Source organism: Sorex fumeus, unplaced genomic scaffold, assembly GCF_029834395.1.
Source record: "Sorex fumeus unplaced genomic scaffold, SorFum_2.1 ptg000006l, whole genome shotgun sequence".
NCBI lineage: Eukaryota > Metazoa > Chordata > Mammalia > Eulipotyphla > Soricidae > Sorex > Sorex fumeus.
The window spans coordinates 6556344-6579991 of record NW_026606063.1 but is presented as its reverse complement, the minus strand read 5'-3'; the positions used below and the strand labels follow the sequence as shown (position 1 = coordinate 6579991).

General features: G+C 51.5%; 1 protein-coding gene across 1 annotated transcript in view; it reads right to left on the bottom strand.

Moving 5' to 3' along the window:
* Positions 1 to 20996, bottom strand: part of GALNT14 (polypeptide N-acetylgalactosaminyltransferase 14) — a 145713-nt gene extending 124717 nt beyond the window's left edge. Inside the window, exon 1 of the mRNA XM_056124408.1 lies at positions 20756 to 20996. Coding sequence (XP_055980383.1) covers positions 20756 to 20884 — 129 coding nt within the window. The 5' untranslated portion in view covers positions 20885 to 20996. The remainder of the gene's footprint in view (positions 1 to 20755) is intronic.
* Between the last annotated feature and the right edge of the window lie 2652 nt (positions 20997 to 23648).

The window sequence follows — 23648 nt, the reverse complement described above, 5'->3', positions numbered from 1 at the left end:
GAGCTGCTGGATGGGATGAAAGGCAAGAGAAAAAAGAAAAACAGAATCACAACAGGGAGCGACGTCATTTGTGCTGTTCAATGGTAGTACATCTCAAAAAAAAAAGATTTTCTGGAACTACAGTCATGCTTTTCAAACTAAAGAGCTCATCGGATGAGCTGATAAAAGGGAGGGTTATTGTACAGATCTGAGCGAGTGGCTCAGAAGATCAAATGGAAAAATATACGTAGCTCAAAGGCAGTGCAAGAATACGGAAGAGATCAAAATCAGGGGCAAAAGGGATATTTGGAGAGCATATCCAAAGACCTAATTTGTGAAAAAAATAGTCATTGCAAAAGGAGAATAATCACAACAGATAGACAAGAATTAAAACCAATGGATGTAGAAAAATGCCTCAACTTAAAAGAGGCATTTAATAGGCAACTGGCATCTAGGAGGCCATGAAAACCCATCTGGAGACTGTGAGCTATTCAAGCCAGAATCCCCCATCTGTGTGATCTTTGGGGTCACTCTAGCATCCCCATCACATGTCCCACCTGAAGGAAATGCTTTCGTAAAATAATAACTGGATTCAAGCAGAAATCTTCAGACAGTGTGAAGAAGAGATGGTGAGGAATAAGCTTGTGGACTGCAGGGCTCAGTGAACCATTCATGTTCTGATATCATGCTGCGGACAGTAACTCACACTTGGGTGTGGCTTAATTAAAACAGATGATAGCACTACTTCAATACATTTTTCTTGCTTGGTTTTGGTTTGGGGACCATACTCAGTGGTTCACAGGGCTTACTCCTGGCTCTGTGCCCAGGGATCACTCCTGGTGGTGTTTGGGGGACCATATGGAGTGGCAAGAATTGAACCCAGGGAAGCCCCATGTAAAACAAGCACCCTACCTGCTATACTATCTCCCTGGGCCCTACCAATGCATTTTTTAAAGAGCAGAAAAGTGACCAACAGGAACGATTAAGTGAGGAAGGCCTTGGCTTAAGCGAGATCTCCACCTTGGCTCCTGAAACTGTTTAATGATCTCAGCATAACCTGGAACAGAGGAGATTTTACAGGAGAGGCATTTCCTTGTATGGAGTTCTATTTCCAACACACAATTAGACGACCCACTGTGGATTGAATGAAGATAGACAGAACTGTTGCTTCTCAAGCAGCTCCTGTAAGGGCTCTGCACGTTACCACCAGATGTGGTCCAGAATACCAAAAGAAAAGAAAGACAAGAATCAACACAGAGGAAGCCAAAGCAGTGCAGACACTATGACTATGAGATTGGGTGAGAGACAATTTATGAGAACATAAATCCCAAGGGCCTGATTAACGGGTCACTGCAGAAAAAGTCCAATCACTGCAGCACCAAATAAATTCAGAGTTGAGTTTTATGTGGCCATTAAAGGACAGATATGCCAAAGTTATTTAAACTATTCCTGCATGTTAAAGAGAAAAATCTCCCTAACTCATTTTTTTGGAGAGCTATACTCTTAAATCTAAACCCTTATAATGTATCTACCACAATCAAAACTAGATATCAATCTAATTCAAGACTAGAGATATTTGTATTCTAAATGTCAACAAATAAGATAAAGTGGTGTAGATAGGGCCCAGGAGACAGCCCAGGTCAGGGCGTGTGCAATGACCCATTTACTCTCCAACACCACATGGTGCCCCAGGCACCAGTGGGGTGGCCCTGCTTGGCTTAAGCAATGCTACAGCACTGGACCCTAGAAATGAACTGTCCAGCTTGGTGGAGTGGCCCCCAAGGTCCCTGAGCACTAACCAGGAGGCCTCCCAAAATAAAGATATAAATTGTAGCAGTCTAACTAAAAATAAGCTTATTACAACAGAGCTTATTACAGGAATGCAAGGATGGTTCAAAATAAGGGATTGAAGTGATCCACTGCATTAATAAGAGAAAATATAGGTGACTCAATCAAAATACAATAAATTCCTAAATCTGAGCCAGGGAGCTGGGCCAGAGGTCTGAACACAGCCCTGGCATGCACAGGACCTCACATTTATTCCCCCAAACCACCAAGTATTGCTAGGTCCATCCCTCATGTGTCCCCTAGCACCACTGGAAGAGATTTTTTAAAAAATCCAGTGGACAGAGAGTTGTGCCAGCATCAAGACACATGCCCTGCATGCCCCATTCTCTCCCTGGCACCACATAGCCCCCACAGTGCTGCCAGGTACAACCCCCAAAGCCACCGCATTGCCAGGGTAGCCCAGGTGATCACTGACACCACAGGATCCAAGCAATATTGCACCCTCGAGTCCTGCATCAAAGCACTCCATCAGCCAAGCATTACCGGAGGGGACCCCAAGCCTCCTGAGCACTGTTTAGGAGGCCCCCAAAATCCAAACAACTTTCTAAGAAAATCCTGAAGTACAGCTAGAGAGACAGTGTAAGGGCTAAGGTCTTAAGGCATTTATTTTGCAGTAGACAGACCCTGGTTTGGTCCCCAAAACCTCATCTTGTTATTTGGGCACCTCAAGGAATGACCCCTGAGTGGAGTCAGGAGTAACCCCTATGTGCTGTGAGTGTACTCCAAAACCAATACCCATTTTTTAAAAAATCCATAAAATAAAATCACGGAAGGAATATAGGAAAAAAATTTGATAAATGTTATTTAATCAAAGTGAGTGGTAAACAGTATAATATTATAGTAATTTGCATCAGAATTGTAATGCAGTATTTGGGTTTTGTTTGTTTGATTTTGGGGACCACAGTCTGCTGTGCTCAAGCTTACTCCTAGTTCTACACTTGGGGATCATTCCTGAAGGGGCTTGGTATATGTTGGTGGTCAGCTGCATGCAAGGCAAGCTCCCTACCCATTGTACTATCACTCCAGTCCCTAACGTTGAGAGTCCTATATTGACAAGACATTTTACTTCGAAGGTTTTCAAGATTGTAACAAGACAGTGAGATTAACCAAATATTCAAAAAGGAGAGAAAATTCAAAACATGTTAATGGTATGATTTTATGCCAAGAATATCCAACAACTTAATTAAGATGGAACCAATGGATGCAATTTCTTCTCAATCTAGTGAAAGGTTTTATCATGGCTCAGTAAGAGAATAACAGGTCAATAGAAAGAAGAGAATAGAGTTTTCAAAATGAAAACCCAGGGTTTAAGGGAAATAACTATATGGTGAAGGTAGTACTTCAGTCCTGGAAGAAAATATAGTTGACTAATTACATGATATTGACACAAATGATTATTTGGAAGAAAATGAAGTTAAATACTTACCTTAAGCTACATATAATAATGAATTCCAGATTTGATCTAAGGTTTTAAAGTTTTTTTAACATACAGAAAAGCAAATTTTAGGGTATTTTACATAAAGCCTAGGAGTTAAAAAAAACTTTCTAAAATAGACACTCATTAACTATTTTTTAAGATGCTACTTATAGACAACAAGCCAAAATTTTACAGGGTCATGTGCCGGAAGTTAAGTCAAGAGTGTTACAATTGATCAGGGAAAATTCCTTCAATTCATAAGACAATAAAATGCTATCTGTAGCAGGCAAAGGCTCTTATAATTGACAACAAAAAGACAAGCAGCCCAGTGGGAAATGGGCAGAGGATATGAATGGAGGCACTTCATAGGAAAGCAGATACTTATACACATTTGAGGACAAATACACATCGGAGGACAAACTCAGCCTCTTGTATCAAATGACACTCCAATTTCCGTTTACATCCTGTAAGACTGGCAAAGTGAAAATGACTAAACTCATATAAGAGGGGATACAGGGCAAAGAGCACTACCAGCCACAGTGGCTAGAACAAGTGTCTACTACTACACTATCCGGAAATGCCATCTTACTATGTCCATTAATATAAAAATTATAGACTATGGAGAATTCATATTGCTCAATATCTGGGCCCTGCACGTAAAATGCCACCACATAAGGATATCGATACCTAGTTCACAATATGAGTAAGTGACAAGAATGGAGGGTCAAGGTGAGGATCCATCAAAGGGAAATGCTTGAATAAAACAAGTCACACCCCCGCCGTGGAATATTGTAAAGTCATTCAAAGTAATGAGCTGGCTGACCTGAGGATCTCTGGGATGTCAGGTTCAATGAAGGGTAAGATGCAGTGGAGTAGATATAATAGGATCAGCTCTCCTCTCTCCTTAATAATGAATTAAGCTGATCTATAAATTCATATGTTAACTCCCGGACTACCTGAACTCATAGACAGAGAAGTTGACATGTCCAGGTATGCATGTGGCTTACCTACAAGTGGAGGGAGAGAGAAGAGATGCCTTAAGATCAATCAACTAAGGAGTCGTCACGGAAACACAGCTACCCACCAGAACTATTTATGCAATTTAAGGGGTTTTTTTTCCACAATATTTGTATATATATTTTTATTGAATCACTGTGAGATAGAACCTTACAAAGCTGTCCATAATTAGATTTCAGTAATACAGTATTCCTATACCCATCCCTCCACCAGTGTACACTTCCCAGCACCAGTGTCCCCAGGTTCCCTTTCATCAACCCCCCAACCCCCCATCCCCCTCTATGGCAGGGGCTTTTCTTCTCTCTGTCTCTGTCTCTCTCTCTTTCTCCTTTTGTGCATTGTGATTTGCAATATTGGTACTGAAAGGTTATCAAGAATATACCTTTGGGGCTGGAGAGATAGCACAGGGGGTAGGGCATTTGCCTTGCACGCGGTCAACCCGGGTTCGATTCCCAGCATCCCATATGGTCCTCTGAGCACCGCCAGGAGTAATTCCTGAATGCAGAGCCAGGAGTAACCCCTGTGCATCGCCGGGTGTGACCCAAAAAGCAAAAAAATAAAAAATAATATACCTTTACCTACTTTTAACATTCAGATCTTGTCCAGAGTAATAATATACCTTTACCTACTTTCAACATTCAGATCTTGTCCAGAGTGATCATTCCCAGCTACTATTGTCCTCTTGGTCTCTTCTCTATCTTACCTACCCTCTGCCCAACACACATTTGTGGTTGATTCCAACCATTGACCAGTTCTCCTAGCTCCTGTATTCCCTGGCCATGGATATTAGTCTTCTACTATATATATATTATATATCACAAATGAATGCAGTCATCCTGTATCGGTCGCTCTCCTTCCAACTTATTTCACTCAGAATGACACTCTCCATGTCCATCCATTTAGAAATGGATGGAAAATTTCATAACTTCATTTTCCCTAACAGCTGCATAGTACTCCACTGTGCAGATGTGCCATAGTTTCTTTATCCATTCATCTGTTCTCGGGCACTCAGGTTATTTCCAGATTCTGGCTACTGTAAAGAGTGCTGCAGTGAACATAGGAGTGCAGATGGTATTTCTGCTGTGTGTTTTTGGGCCCTCAGGGTATAGTCCCAGAACTGGTATTGCTGGGTCAAATAGGAGCTCAATTTCTAGTTTTTTGAGAAATGTCCATGTAGTTTTCCAAAAAAGACTGAACCAGTCAGCATTCCCACCCGCGGTGAAGGAGGGTCCTTATCTCACCACATCCACACCAACACTGATTACTTTTGTTCTTTTGGATGTGGACCAGTTTCTGTGGTGTGAGATGATATCTCATTGTTGTTTTGATCTGCATCTCCCTGATGATTAGTGATGAAGAGCATTTTTTGTGTGTCTTTTGGCCATTTGAACTTCTTCTATGAGAAAGTTTCTGTTCATTTCATCGCCCCATTTTCTGATGAGGTTGGATGTATATTTTTTCTTGCAGAGTTCAACCAGTGCCTTGTATATCTGTTCTAAGATTTTTTCAATATAAATCTTGTTTTAAAAAATAGCAGTGCTGGGGGTCACCAGCGCTACATCTGGCAGGGAAGGTACCAGGGCCATGTGATGGTCAGGGATCAAACTTGGGGACTTGCACATGCAAAGCATGTGGTTTACCACTTGATTCTCATGTGGATCAAAATCTTTCTCTTTCTAGTGTTCCCCATCCCCCTGATCATTACAAAATGTTAAAAACAAAAAAACCATGCTTAGTCCACAGTGGATGGAGGGGGTATCTGGATTTGGCCAGGACTGAGCACTGTCATCTAGGGTACTGCAAACAGCTTACATAGAACACACAGGGCCTCAGTGACTGATGGAATCAGTGCGGCTGTTCCCCAGCCCGATTTCCCTCCTGAAGGTGGTTTGCTTCCCCGCAAATCCTCCCCCCTCATCCTGTGCCTTTCAAACAGCAGACACTTTGGGAACAAGTGGATCCCGGCAAATGTACTTCTTCAAAAAGCCCTGAAATGCCTTTAAAAGACTGCCCTAAATCCTTCTTCTTCTAATAACAGGCCCTGAGGAATAACAGCTTCCTGCGTTAGCGAAACAGCCTGAAGGACAAGATTAAACTTCAACCACACTTCTCCGAGCACACAGAACAGGGGAAGAAATCAACCTTGCAGAACACTCCTTGTAGATTTGAAAGCCACTGCCTCAGACTGGTCTCCACCAAGGCCATGGATAGATTCCTCATCCTTTCCAAAATGACTCCACTTTGGTTCAAGAGGGAGAGAAGACTCAAGGCCATTCACAGCACTTCCCCAGTCAAGAGCCATCACTGCAACACAGACCATTCTGCCCAAGAAGAAAGCCACATGTCTGAAGGCCAGGAGGGAGGCAGAGTTCTGGAAACAGAATTGGTGAAGCCAATTGACAGTCACTGCTCCACACGGGATGGGAATCGGCAGAACTAGTTCCTACACTGGCTTCTGTATCTGCACAGGCTTCACCAATAGCCCACTACAGACCTGTTGTTGTGCCTCTTACTGGTTTTCTGTAGCACTTCCTATAGGATTACTTCAGTGCCTCCTGTAGGTTTACTGCTGCAACCCATAGAGGATTCTTGTAGTACCTCATAGGATTACTGCAGTGCCCCCTATAAGTTTACCACATCACGATCACAATCACAATCATCCTGTTGTTCGTCGATTGCCTCAAGCAGGCACCAGTAACGTCTCTTTGTCCTAGCCCTGAGATTCTAAAAAGTGCCACATTCAAGGCTCTTTCAGGGTTAGGAGAATGAGACCCATCATTGTTACTGGTATTTGGCATATTGGGTATGCTACGGGGAGTTTGCCAGACTCTGCCATGTGGGCAGGTTACATTCGGTAGCTTGCCAAGTTGTCCAAAGCAAGAATGAGATAATAAGATGTTGCATGGCCACGGCCGCAAATGTGGCCACGTGCTTCCAGGAGCTGGGTTTTATAGTCTCTGGGTCTTGGTCATTGATGGGATACATGGCACCGGGGGGGAGGGGGGCAGTTGGTGGGTGTGACCCCTGCCTACTGGAAGATGGAGGATCTGGGTGGAGGATGCTCAGCCCCGATCCGAGCAGGCTTGGAGATCTCAGCCCTGGGACCCACATGCCTTTGTTCCTCTGCCAGTACCTTCATGCGTGTGGAGAGTAGTCTCAGCATGGTTGTGTAGTATTACCACATCACCCTCCGTAATACTACAGTAGTTCCCCCTATAGGTTTATTGCAGCATTTCCTATGGGTTTGCCCTCCTGTGGATTTGAGCCAGCATCTTCAATGAATGGACTGAATGAACTAATGACTTGACCCAGGGACCAGGTGCTGGAAAGGAGCCCCCTTTGTTCCCTATTTGGTAAAACCTCTCTCCCCATGCTGAAAGCCACTCATAAGGAGGAACACTTTTAAAGGTTCCCCTCTTCATCACAAACTTCAACCAAAGCACCCATCTCAGCATCACCCTCGCTCCCCTATATCTGTATTCTGTTGATGTGAGCAGGTCACTGGCTGCTGGTGAACCTCAAGTTCCTCACTGGCCAAACAATGACAATCAATACACCATAATATGGGTGTAAAGACAAATGGTTCAACATGGAAAAAACACCTCACATTTTTCCTACAAGTCACCCACAAGCTCCCTCCCCAAGGAAAACTCCCCTGTCCACCAAGACTCAAGGCAGATACCTGTGGACAGGTCATGTTCCAGCTCTAGATAGCCCTGGGGACAGCCTTAAAACTGCACAGAGACAGAAGTTAGAACCAGTGCTGCCTCTGCAGGAGCTGACTTTTTTTCTTCACACAACCCAGGGAAGCATCCAAGCACGCTTCCAGAAGGTTCTACCCTCAGAACTCAGAGCCACCACACATAGGAGGACAAACAGAATTTCACTGGAAGCATACAACACACAAAATGACCAATTTGAGGGAGAGAGGTAGAAAGGTTAACACCCCACAAATGTCCATCTCATCCTCTTGGAGTTACAGTAATTCATATCAAGCCTTAAGCGCTCTCTCTCTCTCTCTCTCTCTCTCTCTCTCTCTCTCTCTCTCTCTCCCCATGCCTCTCTCCCTCTCCCTCTTCCCTCCCTCTTTCCTCTCCACTCCCCCCTCTCTCTCACACATTCACACATACATAATGCCAGCTGGGTCATTTCTTTGACAACTTCTTCTGAGAATACCCACAAGGCTGTAGGGGACACTGGCATGCAGCCCTCAGTCCGAGCCTGTCCTCTCCACCCACATTTGTCCTGGAAGGACACCAGGCACAATGATGCTGAGTATAGCTAAGGGTTTGTCACTGAAATCCAAGAAAGCAAGGTGGACATGAGAGAAAAAGAAAGCATATTTACAAGTCAAAAATTTCATCCATGTCGCTTATTTCTGGTTAATAGCAGGTATTTGCTTGGGGGTGCTAATAATCTAATTAGCAGTCAATCCAATGCATCCTTTATCATCAGCTGGTCCATAATTACTGCTCCATGCTGAGTATTTCCCAGCACATGATAGCTTTCAACTCCTCAGCACAAACAACCAAATAATTGGTGCTATTATGCTGGATGTTAGTCCTCTCCCAGGGTGATGCAGCGAGGGGTGAGCCCTCTGCGGTGGCCTTTGCATCTCCGCATCTCTTGCTTGGGGCCTCACTGCAACCTCCTTAGGGGGACTTGAGAGGTCCAGAAGGTAGGTCCCCTGGAAACTTCCCTTTTTAAGCCCGACTCCCCCGACCATCCAGCTCCTCGTCTGCAGGAGGGGAGTGCTGGGAAGTCATATCCCACGGTGCCCTCAGCCCAGTGGATCTCTCTGTGGAAAGGCTGTAAAGTTCTTCTTTGAATCTTGTTAGAAGAGACCAACAGCCAAGAATGGCCGAGATTTGTACCAGGAATTTTACTCATGGCTTGCAGGCCAGCCACACATGCTAGGGGAAAAGGGACCTCAGATCGAAAAGGGAGTACCAAATAAAGGGTGTTGGGAGGATCCTCCCAGGATGGGAGAAGCAAGCTGACTGTAGACCATAGACCAAACATAATTGTCACCCATTGCCTCTTTTGCAAACCACAACACCCAATAAGAGAGAGAGAACCAAAGGGAATGCCCTGCCACAGAGGCGGAGTGGGATGGGGGGATGGGGGGTGGGAGGGATACTGGGACCCGTGGTGGTGGAAAATGGGCACTGGTGGAGGGATGGGTATTCCAGGGATGGGTATTCGTTCATTGTATAATTGAAACCCAAGCACAAAAATTTGTAAGTCTATAACTGTACCTCATAGTGTCTCACTAATAAAAAATTTTTTTAAAAAGAAAGAAAGAAAATGACGTGTGGAAACCGGAGATTCTGATAGAAAACAACTTTATTCCAAATGCTCGGGGCGAAAGAATAGGACCTGCCTGTACTGGAGAAGCAGGACCAAGGCAGGCTGTGAGAGCTGGTTGCTAACGGGGAAATTTATTCAATTCAAGGCTTTTGAGACACCCAGATGCATGTGACTTCGAAGGGGGGAGAGAGGGAAGCCTGGTAAAGGGGACAGGAGTGCACTGCCGAGCCAGGCAGATCTGGTTGGAATTCAGCTCCTGGGCTTCTGTTAACGACTCTGGGGAGTTAGTTCTCCCTTCTCTAAGCCTTGATGCACCACTCGGAAACACACAGCTGTAACTCCCACTGTGAACTGAGGCTCAGAAGCAAGACACGATCCTTATGTGCATGAGACCTAAGAAGTGGGCTGGCTGGCACACCCAGCATTTTTGCAGGGGTTCGTAAGTTTTCTGCTTTTCAGTTTTCTTGCGTGTAAAAAAGAGATAGACAGAGAGAGAGACAGAGAGAGAGAGAGAGAGAGAAGCTGGTCTTGTGCATGCCAGGAGCTTGTGTTGTTGAATCCCATTCTCTCATTCTCTGCAACGGACCTCCTGCAGAGACGTTTCCATCTGGAAAGCCAGTTTCCACCCAGTCTTACTACGTCCACTTTCCCTTAGGATCCCCCCGCCCCCCGCTCCCTAGAACCCACTAATTTAGGACTCCACACAGCATAGACCTGGGTTTGCTGGAGCCTTACAGCTGTGGAAAAGTCTCCCATCTGCCTAGGTGAATGAGAGGTGAGAGCGAGTCATTGTAAACCCTTTCTCCAAAGACTCCTACTGAAGGAGCAAAACGTCCTAGCCATAAAACAAACAAAATGGCTCAGCCCTGACCCTAACGAAGTGCTAAAGCCGGATTCTGTTCAGTTTCTGTTCCGGCTCTGTTCAGTTTTTCTTTTTGAACTTTTTATTGAAGTGGGGTGACCCTGCAGAAAGGAGCCTGTACTGTGTGGATTTTCCCTAAATGGACACCAAGTACAGTGGCCCTAGATCAAGAGATTGGACAGTCCTAGTTCTTCCCCCAATGCCCCCTATCCCCTTCCCACCACGAACTCCAATGAAGACACAGCATGAAGGGTACTTACTAGATAAACCCTGACTATTCCTCTTAAAGTAACTGTCCTGGTAGAGAACTGGAATCACACCGCGCCTGGGCAAACCCAGTCTGTTTGATGTCATCCTGTAAAATGTATATTTTACATTTATGAATATTTCAAAATAATTTCCAAAGAAGAAAGATATTTTGTGAGATGTATAGAAATGGAAGGAGATTCTATTTCAGGGCCCAAAATGAAGTTTTACAGGACACATCCACCTCATTCATTCACAGCTGCACAGTGTGGAGTTACCTCAGAAACCAACTCCCCTTAAATACCAAGCACCCGATCTGGTCTCCAAAAGTCTGCCCATTTTCTCTCAAGCACACTGACATTCATAGAAATTCCCATGCATTTCAGGAGCATTGACAGCCAGGCGTGGAATCACAGGGTCCGAGGTGCAGAATAAGACCAGCTTTCTTAAAACCTGCCAGGACATTTGCCAAAATATGCACTCAGTTTTAAGAGGAAATTTCAAACCTGGAATGGAAACTGTTTTTTTGTTTGTTGTTTGTCTTTTAATGAATCACCGTGAGAAACAGTTACAGACTTACAAACTTTTGTGATTACGTTTCAGTCGTACAATGGTTGAGTACCCATCCCTCTACAAGTGCCCATTCTCCACCACCAGTGTTCCCAGTATCCCTCCATCACGCCCACTCCACCCCCCTCCCCCCACACCCCCACCCTGCCTCTGTGGTAGGCACGTTCCCTTTTACACTCTCTCTCCATTTGAGTGTTATGGTTTGCAATACAGGTACTAAGTCGTCATCATGTTTGGTCCATAGTCTACTGGGAGATGTGTGCCGAATGGGAACTGTTAATTAGAGGAAGAACAGTTGGAAGGAAAGTTGATCTGTTCCAGAAATGAGCCGACAAGGAGAGATCCAACAAGATTCTTAGGGAAGAGGGAAGAGTTCAGAGCTAGAGAGGTTCAAATTTTGTGATTTTTTTTCTTTTCTTTTCTTTCTTTCTTTTTTTTTTTTTTTTTTGAGGGGGATATTCTCACTGGTGGTGCTCAGGGAACCTCTGGGAATCCAGTTGGGTTGGGCATGTACAAAGCGAGCACCTTACCCACTGTACTCTCTCCAGTTTCTTATTCATATTCTGATTTTGCGTCTGACTGGCATCTGACAACAGAGTGGGAGTGCCAGCCATGCAACAAATGCCCCCCAGCCGTTAGACCCACTGCTGACAAAATACCCATGAAGACTGCTCAGTGCCCGGGTCCTGGGCTTGACCATGATGCTTTGGCGGGTGAGGACCACCAGTGGCTCACACTCACATGTGGTTTAATGGGCTGGCATCAATGTCTTTATGTGAAAACACTTACCCAGCACACCCAACCTGCGAGCAGCCAAGCTGGACCCCACAGGCACGCCCGGCAGTCGGGTCCCTGCTGAAGGCCTGGCCTCCTGCGCCTGGCAGCATTTCAAACCCGATGCTCCCGGATCTCTCCACTGGCAATTTCCCTCTTAGGGGGAAATCACTCCTGATTGTTTAAGGACCACATTCATCACGCAAGGGATTCAAATCAGTGGTTTGTCTTCCTCGCGCCAGCCTGCGTGCTGGGGGTGAGTAGAGCAGCCGTGAGCCACAGCACAGCCGCACTTCCTGCCCACTGGGGATGAGGCTGGCAAGCTCAGGTGCCCCTCACAGAACACAGATTCACCCCCACCCTAAGGGCGGGACACAGGGAGAGTCTCTCCACAACCTCCTGCCAAGACACCATGGCCCGCACAGTCAAATGTTCCTGACAGGCCAGGACTGGGTTCAACTTGGCCCATCCCAGAAGAAATCCCTGAATCCCCAACCTCCCTCCACCCCCTCACTGGGGTTCCCCAGGGAAGGCCTCCAGGGGCCCCTTCCTCCCTCCTCTAGCTCCTTCCGTGTGTATTAAGGCTACCGTGGTGTGTTCTTGTCAAAGGCCGGCACCCTAGCTGGCCTAGCTTTTCTGAGTGAGAAAGACAGGGGACATGCTTCTAGTACAGTGTCCACTTGCCTCGGGCACAACAGTGTGGCAGTAACAGAGAGGACAAGAGCAATACAACAGCGGTTTTCCACCCTCTATGTCTGTGGACTGCCACCTGCCCTGCGTACAGCTCCACAGACCAGCGGTGACCACCCAGTGGCAGAGCAGTGATCTCTGTACACCTAGGTTGAAGGCCACTCCCGTAGTTTTATGGGTGAGAATTCCCGCTCTTTTGATTTAAGGGTGAGGCAGCCTTGCCCAGATGCACCCCACCACTTAGAGCCCCAGGTTCATTTCCCTCTTAGAACCTCAGACTCTTCCATCCGGAGAGGAGATCACTTCAAGGTAGCATCTGTGACCAGAACTCTGTGTGCATGAACGCCGCATGTGAGCATGGCTGGGTGGAGAATGGAAGGTCTCTCGCATCTTCTCTTCCTAATTCACCTCTGAGGAGTGGCTTCAGGGTTAGAAAGATTCACCGTCAGCCCCTGAATCAATCCAGCCACAGCTGCCTGCCAGCAAGTGCCCATCTCTGAACAGACAATTATGTAGGTGGGTTCTCCCACCCTTCAGCACTCAGCCTGTCTTCCCTGGGTTCTGGGAAACAAAGAATTTGCTCAAGTTACAGCAGCCAGCAAGGAATTCGGCCTCCATTAGGCGTGCATGCTGCAGCTGCCAGGACGGGCGCATAAATATTGATTGGACCGGGAGGGGGTGAGTGGTTAGTGCTCGGGGAGGAACAAGAGCCACTATGTGAGTCTTCAGCTGGGACGCTGTGGGAGTAGTGGGAGATCCTCGTGTTCGAGCCTTGGTGCAGACAGAGGAAAGGTTGCATCCAGCCACGTTGGAGAGAGCTGGTCGACGAGGCCCCAGGCGTGTCTCCTTCTCCCTCTGAGGCTGAGCAGAGATGCAGAGGGTTAAACAGGACCATTAGCAGAGGCTGTGGCAGGAACATGAGCCATCTTGGCAAACTAACAGGCGCGAGCGCAAGTGACAGCAGACAGTCAAATTCTTTTAGACGCTCGGCCTGTTGCCGCACTGGTCGGCGTGAGACCATGCCTATCAGGGCCTTATGTGAGAGGTGGAGGGTCAGGAAGGCCTGGACCCCCATGCCGAGGGGTGACCAACTAGAAGGAACTGCCCTCGCGTCCAGAGGCACCACTGACTACCCACTGCCCAGCGAGGCAAGCTGCCCCTGACCTCGGAGGCCACAGGCGTGTCCAGCCTGGCCTTTCCTCTGTGGTCCAGCAAATGTGAGAAGAAAGGTGTGGGGGTCCTAGAGAGGAAGGTGGGCCCCTGCGTGCCCCACACCAGAGAGAGCCCTCTTGACCGTGCCTCAGCTCCCTGGTGTCCACTCAACCATGCGGTGTGGCCACTGCCAAATGCAGAGCCTGCTGCCCTGGAGGGTCACATCAGGCCATTTATTCTGAAGCACCAAAGTACCAGAGCCAGCAGATTTCAGGCACCTCTGCAGCATCCCGGGTGTGCTCTGTGTGTGTGTGTGTGTGTGTGTGTGTGTGCGCGCGTGCGCACTCAGGATCCCAAAGGGCTTCTTTCTTAATCAGCTCAACATCTAAGGACTCAGAGACAGATTTTTTTTTTTTTGGGCTAATCTAGCGTTTCTGGTGAAATAATTAAAAGATAAATAACAGCCGAGGAGTATCTGGTAGGATCATGGACAGCCCCGAGGGCTTGCTTATCTGTTAGCAGGAGTTGCCAGAGAGGCTCAGCTGCCGCCCAGATTTCTGGAGGGGGGCAGCACCACTGCCTGGGGTCCCCATTTCATGTCTGCAGATGCTGAGGAGGGGTGAGGTGGAGGACACCGGAGGTGACAGATGGTCTTCTGGGAGAGGGAACTAGACTTTGTCCCCATGGAAGGGCTGCAGGGACAAGGCCCACCCACCAGTTCCAGTCCCTGCAGGCAGGTTGAGCCAGCCAGCACCAGCTGGAGAGGGTGAGGTGTCTGCTTGCCTCCCTGAAGACATGTCACCCCAGCCCCATAATGCTGCGGGTGAGGCATGCAGGAGCTGGGGGACTCACACGAGGAGCTGGGCCAGTCCTGTTTCTTTTTTTTTTTTTTGGTGGGGATGGGAGGATGAGCTTTCTGGACAGTGCTCAGGAGGCCCAGGGACTCTTCCTGCCATTTTCGGCCAACTCCGCTGTGGGTTTGATGTGAGGGCCCGAGGACTTGGGGTTACTCAGGTCCCGAAGTGCCAGGGATTGCCCGGGCCACCCTGTTGCTACTTGAGGGCCTCTAGGCCTCACCCAGTGGTGCTGCAGGGACCCAATGCAACACCAGGGTGCAAACTGGCATCAGCCACAGGCGAGGCAAAGCCATAAGCTGTTTCTTCTCTGCAGCCCTTGCCATGCATTCTCACTGAGATGCTCTTAAACCTGCCAGGGGTACCGTGATGCTACAGGAGGGTGGAACAAACATAGCAGGAGAAACCAAACAGTGGCACAGACATGCATTTCCCAATATGGGGTCCCAGGTACCAGCTCTGCCACAAACCCTGGGAAAGGCGGGCGGAGGGAGGGAGGCATCAGACGCTGTGGTGAGTGAGAAGGTGAGGCCTGGACCTAGGCACCAGCCAAGCAGCCTCATTCTGTCCCACTGGGGTTTATAAATGACCTCCGATGAGTGGAAATTAACTCTTTGAAATGAGACAAACAGACGAGCAACCTTGGAAAGGGGGAAGTCTCCGGACGCTTGGAGGCCTGTGACAGGGCATTAATTTCACCGTCTCCTCGTCTCCTCGTCTTCCCAGGGCTTGAGCAGGTACCCTGGGGCCTTGCAAAGGCTGAGCTGCAGATTCCTGGCCTTTGTTTTCAAAAACATCAGGCTACATAGGAAGCCGGGATTTATCAGGGCTCCTCTCAGGAGGTGGGTGTGAAAACCAGCTGGGAAACGGAAATGATGTGGCAGCACCCCAGCAAGCCAAGAATGACCAAGGCAGCGAAATCCTCACCAGTCCTGAAAGCCTGAGCATCCAACCTGCTCCTGCAAGTATCAACCAGCTGGTCCAGCAGCCTTGAGCTGAGGCCTCAGCAGGGGCAAGAGAGCAAGGGCAGAGATGGTCACGCCAGAGACTCAATTCTCTGCCAGACTCCAAAGTGCAAGCCAGGCATCAGCTACAGAACAGAGGCTCACGCTAAAGTTCAAGAGGGGGGTGATGAGACCAACCATGGAGAACGAAAGAACAGGGCCTGTCCTGCAGCCCTGTGGGCAAACAAACCGGGCAGAAGACACTTCCCCTTTCAGAGCTTCTGTTTCCGTGGAGTGACGCAAATGCCTTCACACATGCTCCGGGCACTTTCTCCAGAGCCTTCACACTTCCAACTGCATCCTCAAAAAGCACCCTCAGGCCCCGATTCAGTGGCTCTTACTGAGCACCGGGACTAAATTTAGTTTCTTGGAAATAAGTGACAAACTTGCTAGGTTTTTATTTTATTTTATTTACTTTTTCTTCTGTGAAACAAGGGATAACTCTCCAAATGCAAACCAATGACAGGGGAGAGAAGAGAGGAGAAAGGTCCTGATTCTTTCTGGTGAGTCAGTATTTCTTTCCCCAAAACACATCCAACTCCTCGGCATGTGATTTTCAATCAGGAATTAGCTCTGTTGCATTGCGGGTGGGGGAAGGGGTGGTAGTGGGTGGGGGGGGGGGGGACAGCGAAAGAATCGAATCCACATTAAAAAGGCCAACCTAAAGCAATCTTTACTTGGGCTATTAATAGAATCGGCCCTTCTGGAAACTGAGAAAAAAAATCCAATTAATTTTCGAAATCAGGAGAGCGGCTGCCTGTCCGTATCCCTGGGCTTGGTCTGGGCGTGGGTTTTCTGGTGAGTGGTCCCCTATGATGCCCCAGGGCTAGCTGGCCCCCTGTGACGTCCCAGGGTCAGCTGGCTGATAGGGGTCCCTTGCACCCTGAGGCAGGGGAGGGCAAAGCAGAGCCTGAACGGAATCCAGAGGACGCATCTGAACGTGGCAGTCCCCGGCCACTGCCCTCTCCTCTGCAAGTGCCACCTGCCCAGCTGGGGGGGGGACAGGGCTGGACAAACTGCCAGATGTTCCTGCTCTGGAAATTAGCCGCCACCGGGGCACAGAGGAAAGAACTGAGGCAGGATGCAGCCACTGTCACAAGGCTTCAGCATGCCCACCGCTAATGCCCTGTCCCAGAGAGGGTCCGTGTCTCTCCTGCGCAAACCCAGAACAGCGTGTGCACTCAAAAAAGATGCCTCTGGCTGAGCTGCCTTTTCCCCTCGCGTGTGCGGCTGTCCTCAAAGCCATGGAGTGAACCTCCTGGTACTTCTCTCGGCTATTCTTGGGTGTTAGTCTCCTATTTTGTTACTTTATGTTAACAAAAGGGAATGCCCTGCCACAGAGGTAGGGTGGGATGGGGGGATGGGGGGTGGGAAGGATACTGGGACTGGTGGTGGTGGTGGAGAATGGGCACTGGTGGACGGATGGGTATTCGATCATTATATAACTGAGACCCAAGCACAAAAATCTGTAAGTCTACAACTGTACCTCATGGTGTTTCACTAATAAAAATTTAAGAAAAAAATTAAAAAGACGCCTCTGGAGGCTAAGAGCCATAGTACAGCAGACAGGGCATTAGCCTCACATGTGCTGACCCAGGTTCGACCTCAAGCGCTTCATATGGTCCCCTGACTACCTCTGGGAGTGATTCCTGAGCACAGAGCCAGGAGTAAGCCCTGAACACCACTGGCTGTGGCCCCAAGCCAACCAACCAAACAAGCAAAAAACCGTCCTACTTGAGTGGGGCAGATTGCACAGGGCTCCGGGGTGTACACTGAGCATGCACGGGACCCCATTCAATCTCTGCCACTGCATTCTCCCCCACCTCTCTAGGAATGGTAGGGTAGCCCTGGAGGCACTTGCACCACCAGGCATGCCCCTGGTGATCCCCAGCACTGTAGGGTCCAAATACCAGCAGACACAGATACTGAGCACTGCTTAGGGGCAACCACACCCCACTCCCACCCGGTCTCGTCTCAATTCCCAAGATCCCATCTTAATAAAAAGAAAGGCACCTGGAATTCCTACACACAACACACACACACACACACACACACACACACACACACACACACTCACACACAGAGTCACAAAACATGCATCTAGACTTTCCTGCTGTGGAGGAAGCATGTGGCTGAGATGTTGATCCTGGGTCACTGACAGTCACCCTCCAAGGGTCCCCCCTCCCCCCCCCCCCACACACACACACACGCCGCCATCCCTCACCCTGCCCCCAGGAAGCACCCTGTTCAGCTGTGGGTTGGGGCAGAGGAGGGAATTTTCCCCATCCATGGGCTGATTCCTCCCCCAAAATACACCTTTCCCAGTTCTCCACAGTCCAGAGCATTAGGGAGGAGCCGTGGAGCCATGGGAGGGGCTGTCGACGTTCCCAGCTCAGCTCAGTGGCCCTGAGGGAGCTGGAGGGTCCCAGAGTCCCCAATCCCTTCTCACCCCCGCCTCTGCCTCTGTCAACTCAGAACATCCCATTCTCGGGGGCTGGCTTCGAACCTCCTCACTCAGTCTCATCTCCCAGCAGGAGAATAGCCATGTGTGCGCTTGTGGGATTATAGGAGCTAATTCATCTGGCCTGGGGTCACTGTCACTGTCACTGTCCTCCTGTTGTTCATCGATTTTCTCGAGCGGGCCCAGTAACGTCTCCATTGTGAGACTTTGTTGTTACTGTGTTTGGCATATCGAATACGTCACGGTAGCTTGCCAGGCTCTGCCGTGCGGGCGAGATCCTCTCGGTAGCTTGCCGGGATCTTGGAGAGGGGCGGAGGAATCGAACTCAGCATGTTGGCTGCGTTCAAGGCAAACACCCTGCCCGCTGTGCTATTGCTCCATTGGGGGCAGAATATGTGAAGTGCCATCAAGCGCAATTTGGTGTGTGTGTGTGTGCATGGGCTTACGTGGCTCCAGCCATGGGAACACAAGAGAATGAGTCCCTGGGTCATATTCACACCATAGAAAAGCCACCAGCTGAAACACTTGCCCTGGCACAAATACCACCTGCAACAGGCAGCTTCGGTCTCCCACAGAACACCTGGAGACTGCTTCTAGAACTTTCTCCCAGGTTCACCGAATCAGGATCTCTGTAGTACTCCCCTAGATGTGTGTTTTCCTCACCATAGGTATGGGAGTCAGCAGCATTAGGACAGGAAGGGGAACAAAATGCTTTGGGGGCTAAGAAGGGCTCTCTCCTCCCCCCTTCCACCCATCTCTCCTCCCCGCTCACCTCTCAGACACAGGTGCCCTAAGGCACCAGTTTCCAAACACTCATCTGTGAAGAGTCACCACACAGAGAGACAGACCCGGCCAGGTGAAAAGCAGGAAAGGGAAACGCACTAACCACAGCGTCTCCTCCTGAGATCTTCCACCTGGAATTCGTGGTGAAAGGAAGATGGGAAGTGGTGGGAGGAAGGACTGAGATACTCAGACAAAAAGCAGATGGGGTCACACTAGAGGAGAGCGACCCAGAGTCGCCCAGATGCCCCCCCCAAATCTCATCACCCTGGTCCAAGAGGGGAGAGGTTCCTGCGAAGCTCAGAGACCTGGGGTGGCAAGGCAGTGCCCCTATGGGCACCCAGCTGCCTCGGGTGAACCTGAGTGACGGTGCAGACGGGGGCAGGGACAGGCTCCCAGGGTTTAAACAGCTCTTGTCCCGGGTCCCTGGTGTAAACCAAGAGTTTGCGGTAACAAGGTGCAGTCCGCGGGCACCACTGACTTCAGGGCGAAGAGGAGGGCAGGGCACCAAAGAGCTCCCCATCTATGGCCCACCGAAGGCTCCTGTGTCACCCCCCAATCCATCATGCCCCACACGCCCCAAGCACACATGAGTTCTACGCAATCCCGTCCTCTGCACCTCCCCAGCCTCCTTCCCACCACTGGCCTCCTGCCTGGACCCAAATCACACCAACCCCCCACAAGGTGCTGTGTCATTGCTGCTTGGTGCAGTTAACCTCGGCCTGAAATGCCCTCCCGCGAGCACGCCTTCAGCTTAACTCAGATCTGCGAGGTCCTCTTCTTCCGGGAACTTCCCGGACTTCCAAGACACAAGACACATGGTACCTTTCAAGTCCTTTGATGAGCTAACAACCCAACTGCTACAAGTCAGCTCTGTAGGGGTGTGTGTGTGTGTGTGTGTGTGTGTGTGTGTGTGTGTGTGTGTGTGCGCGCGCGCGCGCGCACGCGTGCATGCCCAGGGCACCCAGCATGGGGCCTGACACATGGCAAATCATCACCAGAGAGAGAGAGAGAGAGAGAGATCTGAGTTCAGATCTAAGGAAAGTACTTAGGGATGGAAGAAAGCAGCAGTTTCCTGCTCTGGAAGGTAAGAATAATATAGCTCGACTGCACGCTTTCCTGGGAAAGAGCACCCACAGCACCCACTCCGTGCCTGCACACAGTAGGTCCTCGTCACCTTCCTGAAAACCGGCCCCTGTCTCTCATTTTCACTGTTCTCAGTCAGCTGCTCGGAACCCTAAGCTGCTCCACGTGCTTCTTCCCAGTTCCCCGGAGGGTTGTTCTGGCCCAATTCATCACTGTCCCTGGCAGAGCAGGAAAGGCACCCCTCCAGAAGCAGAGAAGGGCCGGGCAGGGGGATGGGGGGGGTGGGGAGCGGTGGATAGAGGGGGGCTCTAAATTAACTAAGAGGGGACCAGTAAGGAAAAACCTTCTAGCTCTGCTGGCGAGGAGCAGGCTGGGCAGGAGTTGCCAGAGCCACTTGGTTTCCTGAGCTTTCTGCCCGCGCGGCGCGTCCCGGCTCGCAAGTGTCCAAGACGCATCAACTTCCAATGCGGCTGCAAGTGGGAGCCCGGGGCGGCGGCAGGCTGGGGGTGGGGGTGGGGGTGGGGGCTGCAGGGCGGGAAGGGGGCCAGCACGGCCCGAGTCGGAGCCCCGTGCGCGACCTCCCACCCCGAGTGAGTCCCCCCCCAACCTCCCGGGAACCTGCGGCCACCCGCCCGCCCGGGCTGCTGGAACCCCGCCGCCGCCGCCGCCGCCGCGCGCCTCCCGACCCCCTGCCCGCGCCCCTACCTTGGGGGTCTGCACTTCGTGTCTCGCCGGCACCTCGAACTTTCTCTTGGTCGCCCAGAACAGCAGCAGCACGGTGATCCACAGCACCCCGAAGAGCGGCAGCACCAGGCGGCGCGTCAGGCGCCGCATGGTCCCCTCTGCCTTGTCCCCGCGGGGGGCACCCCCTGGCGGCCAGGCTGGGCCGGGCGGGAGCGCCGGGGTGCGCGGGGAGCCCCCGCGGCACGGGCGGGACGGGGCCGGGGGACGCGCGCCCGCCCGCCCGCTCGGGAGGGAGGGAGGAGGCGCGGGGGGCGCGCGGGGCGCCCCGAGGCGTGGCCGGGAGGAGCGCGGGGCCGCCCCGCTGCAGCCCGAGATGCTGCCCGAGATGCTGCTGCCCGGGATGCTGCTGCCCGGGATGCTGCTGCCCGGGATGCTGCTGCCCGCGCCGCCGCCGCCGCCGCCGCCGCTGGGGAAACTGATGGAGCGGCGGCGAGGAAGGAATCCGAGGCTGTGCCGGGCACCCCGGGAGGGGCGCGGAGGGGAGGGGGGCGGAGGGGAGGGCGCCCGCCAGACAGAGCGACTCCGGGGGCGCACGGGCGGGAGCGCGCAGGGCTCGGCGAGGGGGCGCACGGCTGCCGCCGCGGGGCCGAGCTGCCCGCGCCGGGTCCCCGGACGCAGCTTCCCCGGGCACCCCGCGCCCGCCGGGGCGGGGCGGGCACCTCCCGCCGCAGGGCGCTCCACCCCCACCCCGAGGCCGCGACCCCCAGGCCAGCCCGCGCCCGAGCTGGGCCGGGGACCGCTGGACCGATCGCCGCGGAAGGGGGGTGGGGAGTGGGGGGCTGCACGTGGCGCTCACACCCGCCTCGAGGCCATCCTCTCCTCTTGGAGTGGACACTGGTTCCTGGGGTCCTGGTGGGGACGATCCGCCGCACCTCGAGGTGGCTTGGGTCACCCCACCCACCCACTCATCCACCCCGCCGAGGGTCGGAGTTCAGCCGACTCTCAGGCTGCTTCTGAATTTATGCCTCTTGCAGGTTATCTGGCAACTTTTTTTTCTGCTGGAGGGAATGCCGAGCTGGTCTAAATTCAACTTTAAAAATAAATCCTTCGCAAGATTAAGACGCAATTATCTCGCGGGCAAGCTTTCTCGCCCTACACGCTCCAGGGCTCTGTGCTCACCAAAAAAAAAAAAAAAAAAAAAAGGAGGGTCCCAGGTTGAGCGGGCAGTGGAGTTCTTAGGAGCCAAGGGGCTAGGAACGCTGGAGGCAGAGGATTACCTCTGCAAAGTCCCTGCTCCCAGCCGCCTTGGGAAGGAGAATCCCTCCCCTCCCCCCTGCAGACTGCAGCTACTGGGTCTGGAGACAGAGCAGGTTCTGACTTGGATTCTCATAATGGTATCACTGACCCCTGTGCGGTGTGAAATCCTGGCTCAGTCCTCTACCTAAGCCGGCCTTAGACTCTGGAAGATGGGGGCCACAGTTGACTCCTCTGACAGGCGAGTGAACTGTGGGGGAAGCGGATCGCAGAAGTGCTGGTGCTCTCTGATCTTTGGATCACGCAGAAGAGGGAAGAGAAATCTTGGCTGTGACTGGGAGACAACAGCAGCGGGAACCTGCCTGCTGAAGGCATGCAGCCTTCATTGGAGGGAGCTGGGGGCGGGAGCCCCGTGTACCCACTCCTGCGGTCAGCATTCCCCTGGCCTCCCTCTCCCTATAGAGGTCAGCATGGAGAGCTTGCCGACCACCCCCCACGCCCCCAGACCCGGCCAGAGGTGGGCAGGTGTACCTCTACAGCAGGAAGCCATCTCCACTAACACAGGTCCTGGGGAAAGAGGTCAGAAGCAAAAGTCTCTGCAGAGCGTGCCCTGTGTTTGGTGCCTCTCACCAGCTCCAGGCAGTCCTGCCTGGCAGTGCCAGAGTCCTGGCCCGGCTTACGTAAGAAGTCAGGACAGAGGTGAAGTCAAACAAGCCAGAATAGCTAAGTGCTTTTGCCAGCCCAGTGCGAGATTCTGCTGAGTTCTCAGACCATCCCACGGAGCCCTGGGGGTGCCCCTGGGCTAGAGCCTCCAGTAGAACTTGAGACATGGACAGGTGGGGTAGGGACCCCCATCCCAGCTGTGACTGGGCAAAAGTCGGGGCGGGCCACCACCCCGGTGGGAAGTGGAGGGCGCACCCCTCCCCGCCTGCAGCACCTACTAGAGGTCCCTGCATCTCTTCCAGGAGCCTTGCCCGGACCTGCAGGTGTGGGTCTGCGAGTGCTTAGCGGTGGGCTCTGCAGGGCCCCAGGCGAGCTGCTGAGATGCTGTGAGCGCCAGGCAGGAGCTACCGCGCTGGAGCCCGCGTTGCTCAGCGCTTTGTGATGCTGGTTCTGAGGAACAGATGGCAGACAGTTACACAACACCGGCGCCAAGTTTCTGAGATGGTGCAGTGCCATCCTGCCTGCTGCCGAGGGGCACGAGGGGGGCAGGGAGGAGGCTTCGTGCCAACTGTTGGTGACCGGGGTAAACCAAGTCCCGGGCTTCCTAAGGCTGCTCTGGGCAAGGCTGGCGATGTCTGGAAGAACGAGAAATGCCTCTTGACTCTCAGTTCTGTCCTTCGCTGGAGTGGAGAAGATGCCCCAGACCCCTGGTGGCCGTCAGGGGAATCCTGCGTTGCCAAGTGTCATTACCTGATGAGCGCAAAGGCATCTTCCGCTGATAGAAACTGCCGTTAGGATTGAAATTGATTTCGGGTGGGATTGGAAGCATCCAGAAGCCACCTGGTGTTTCCGTGAGGGGCCCCACCCCCTAGGTCTCCCCAGGGATTCCTCCTGGGTCCCCCCCCTTCTGGTGGGAATTGAAAACTTTAATAACCAGCTTTAAGTAACGCAGAGCACAGTGGATCTCAGTGGGCCAATAGCTCTCAGAGGTGACTCA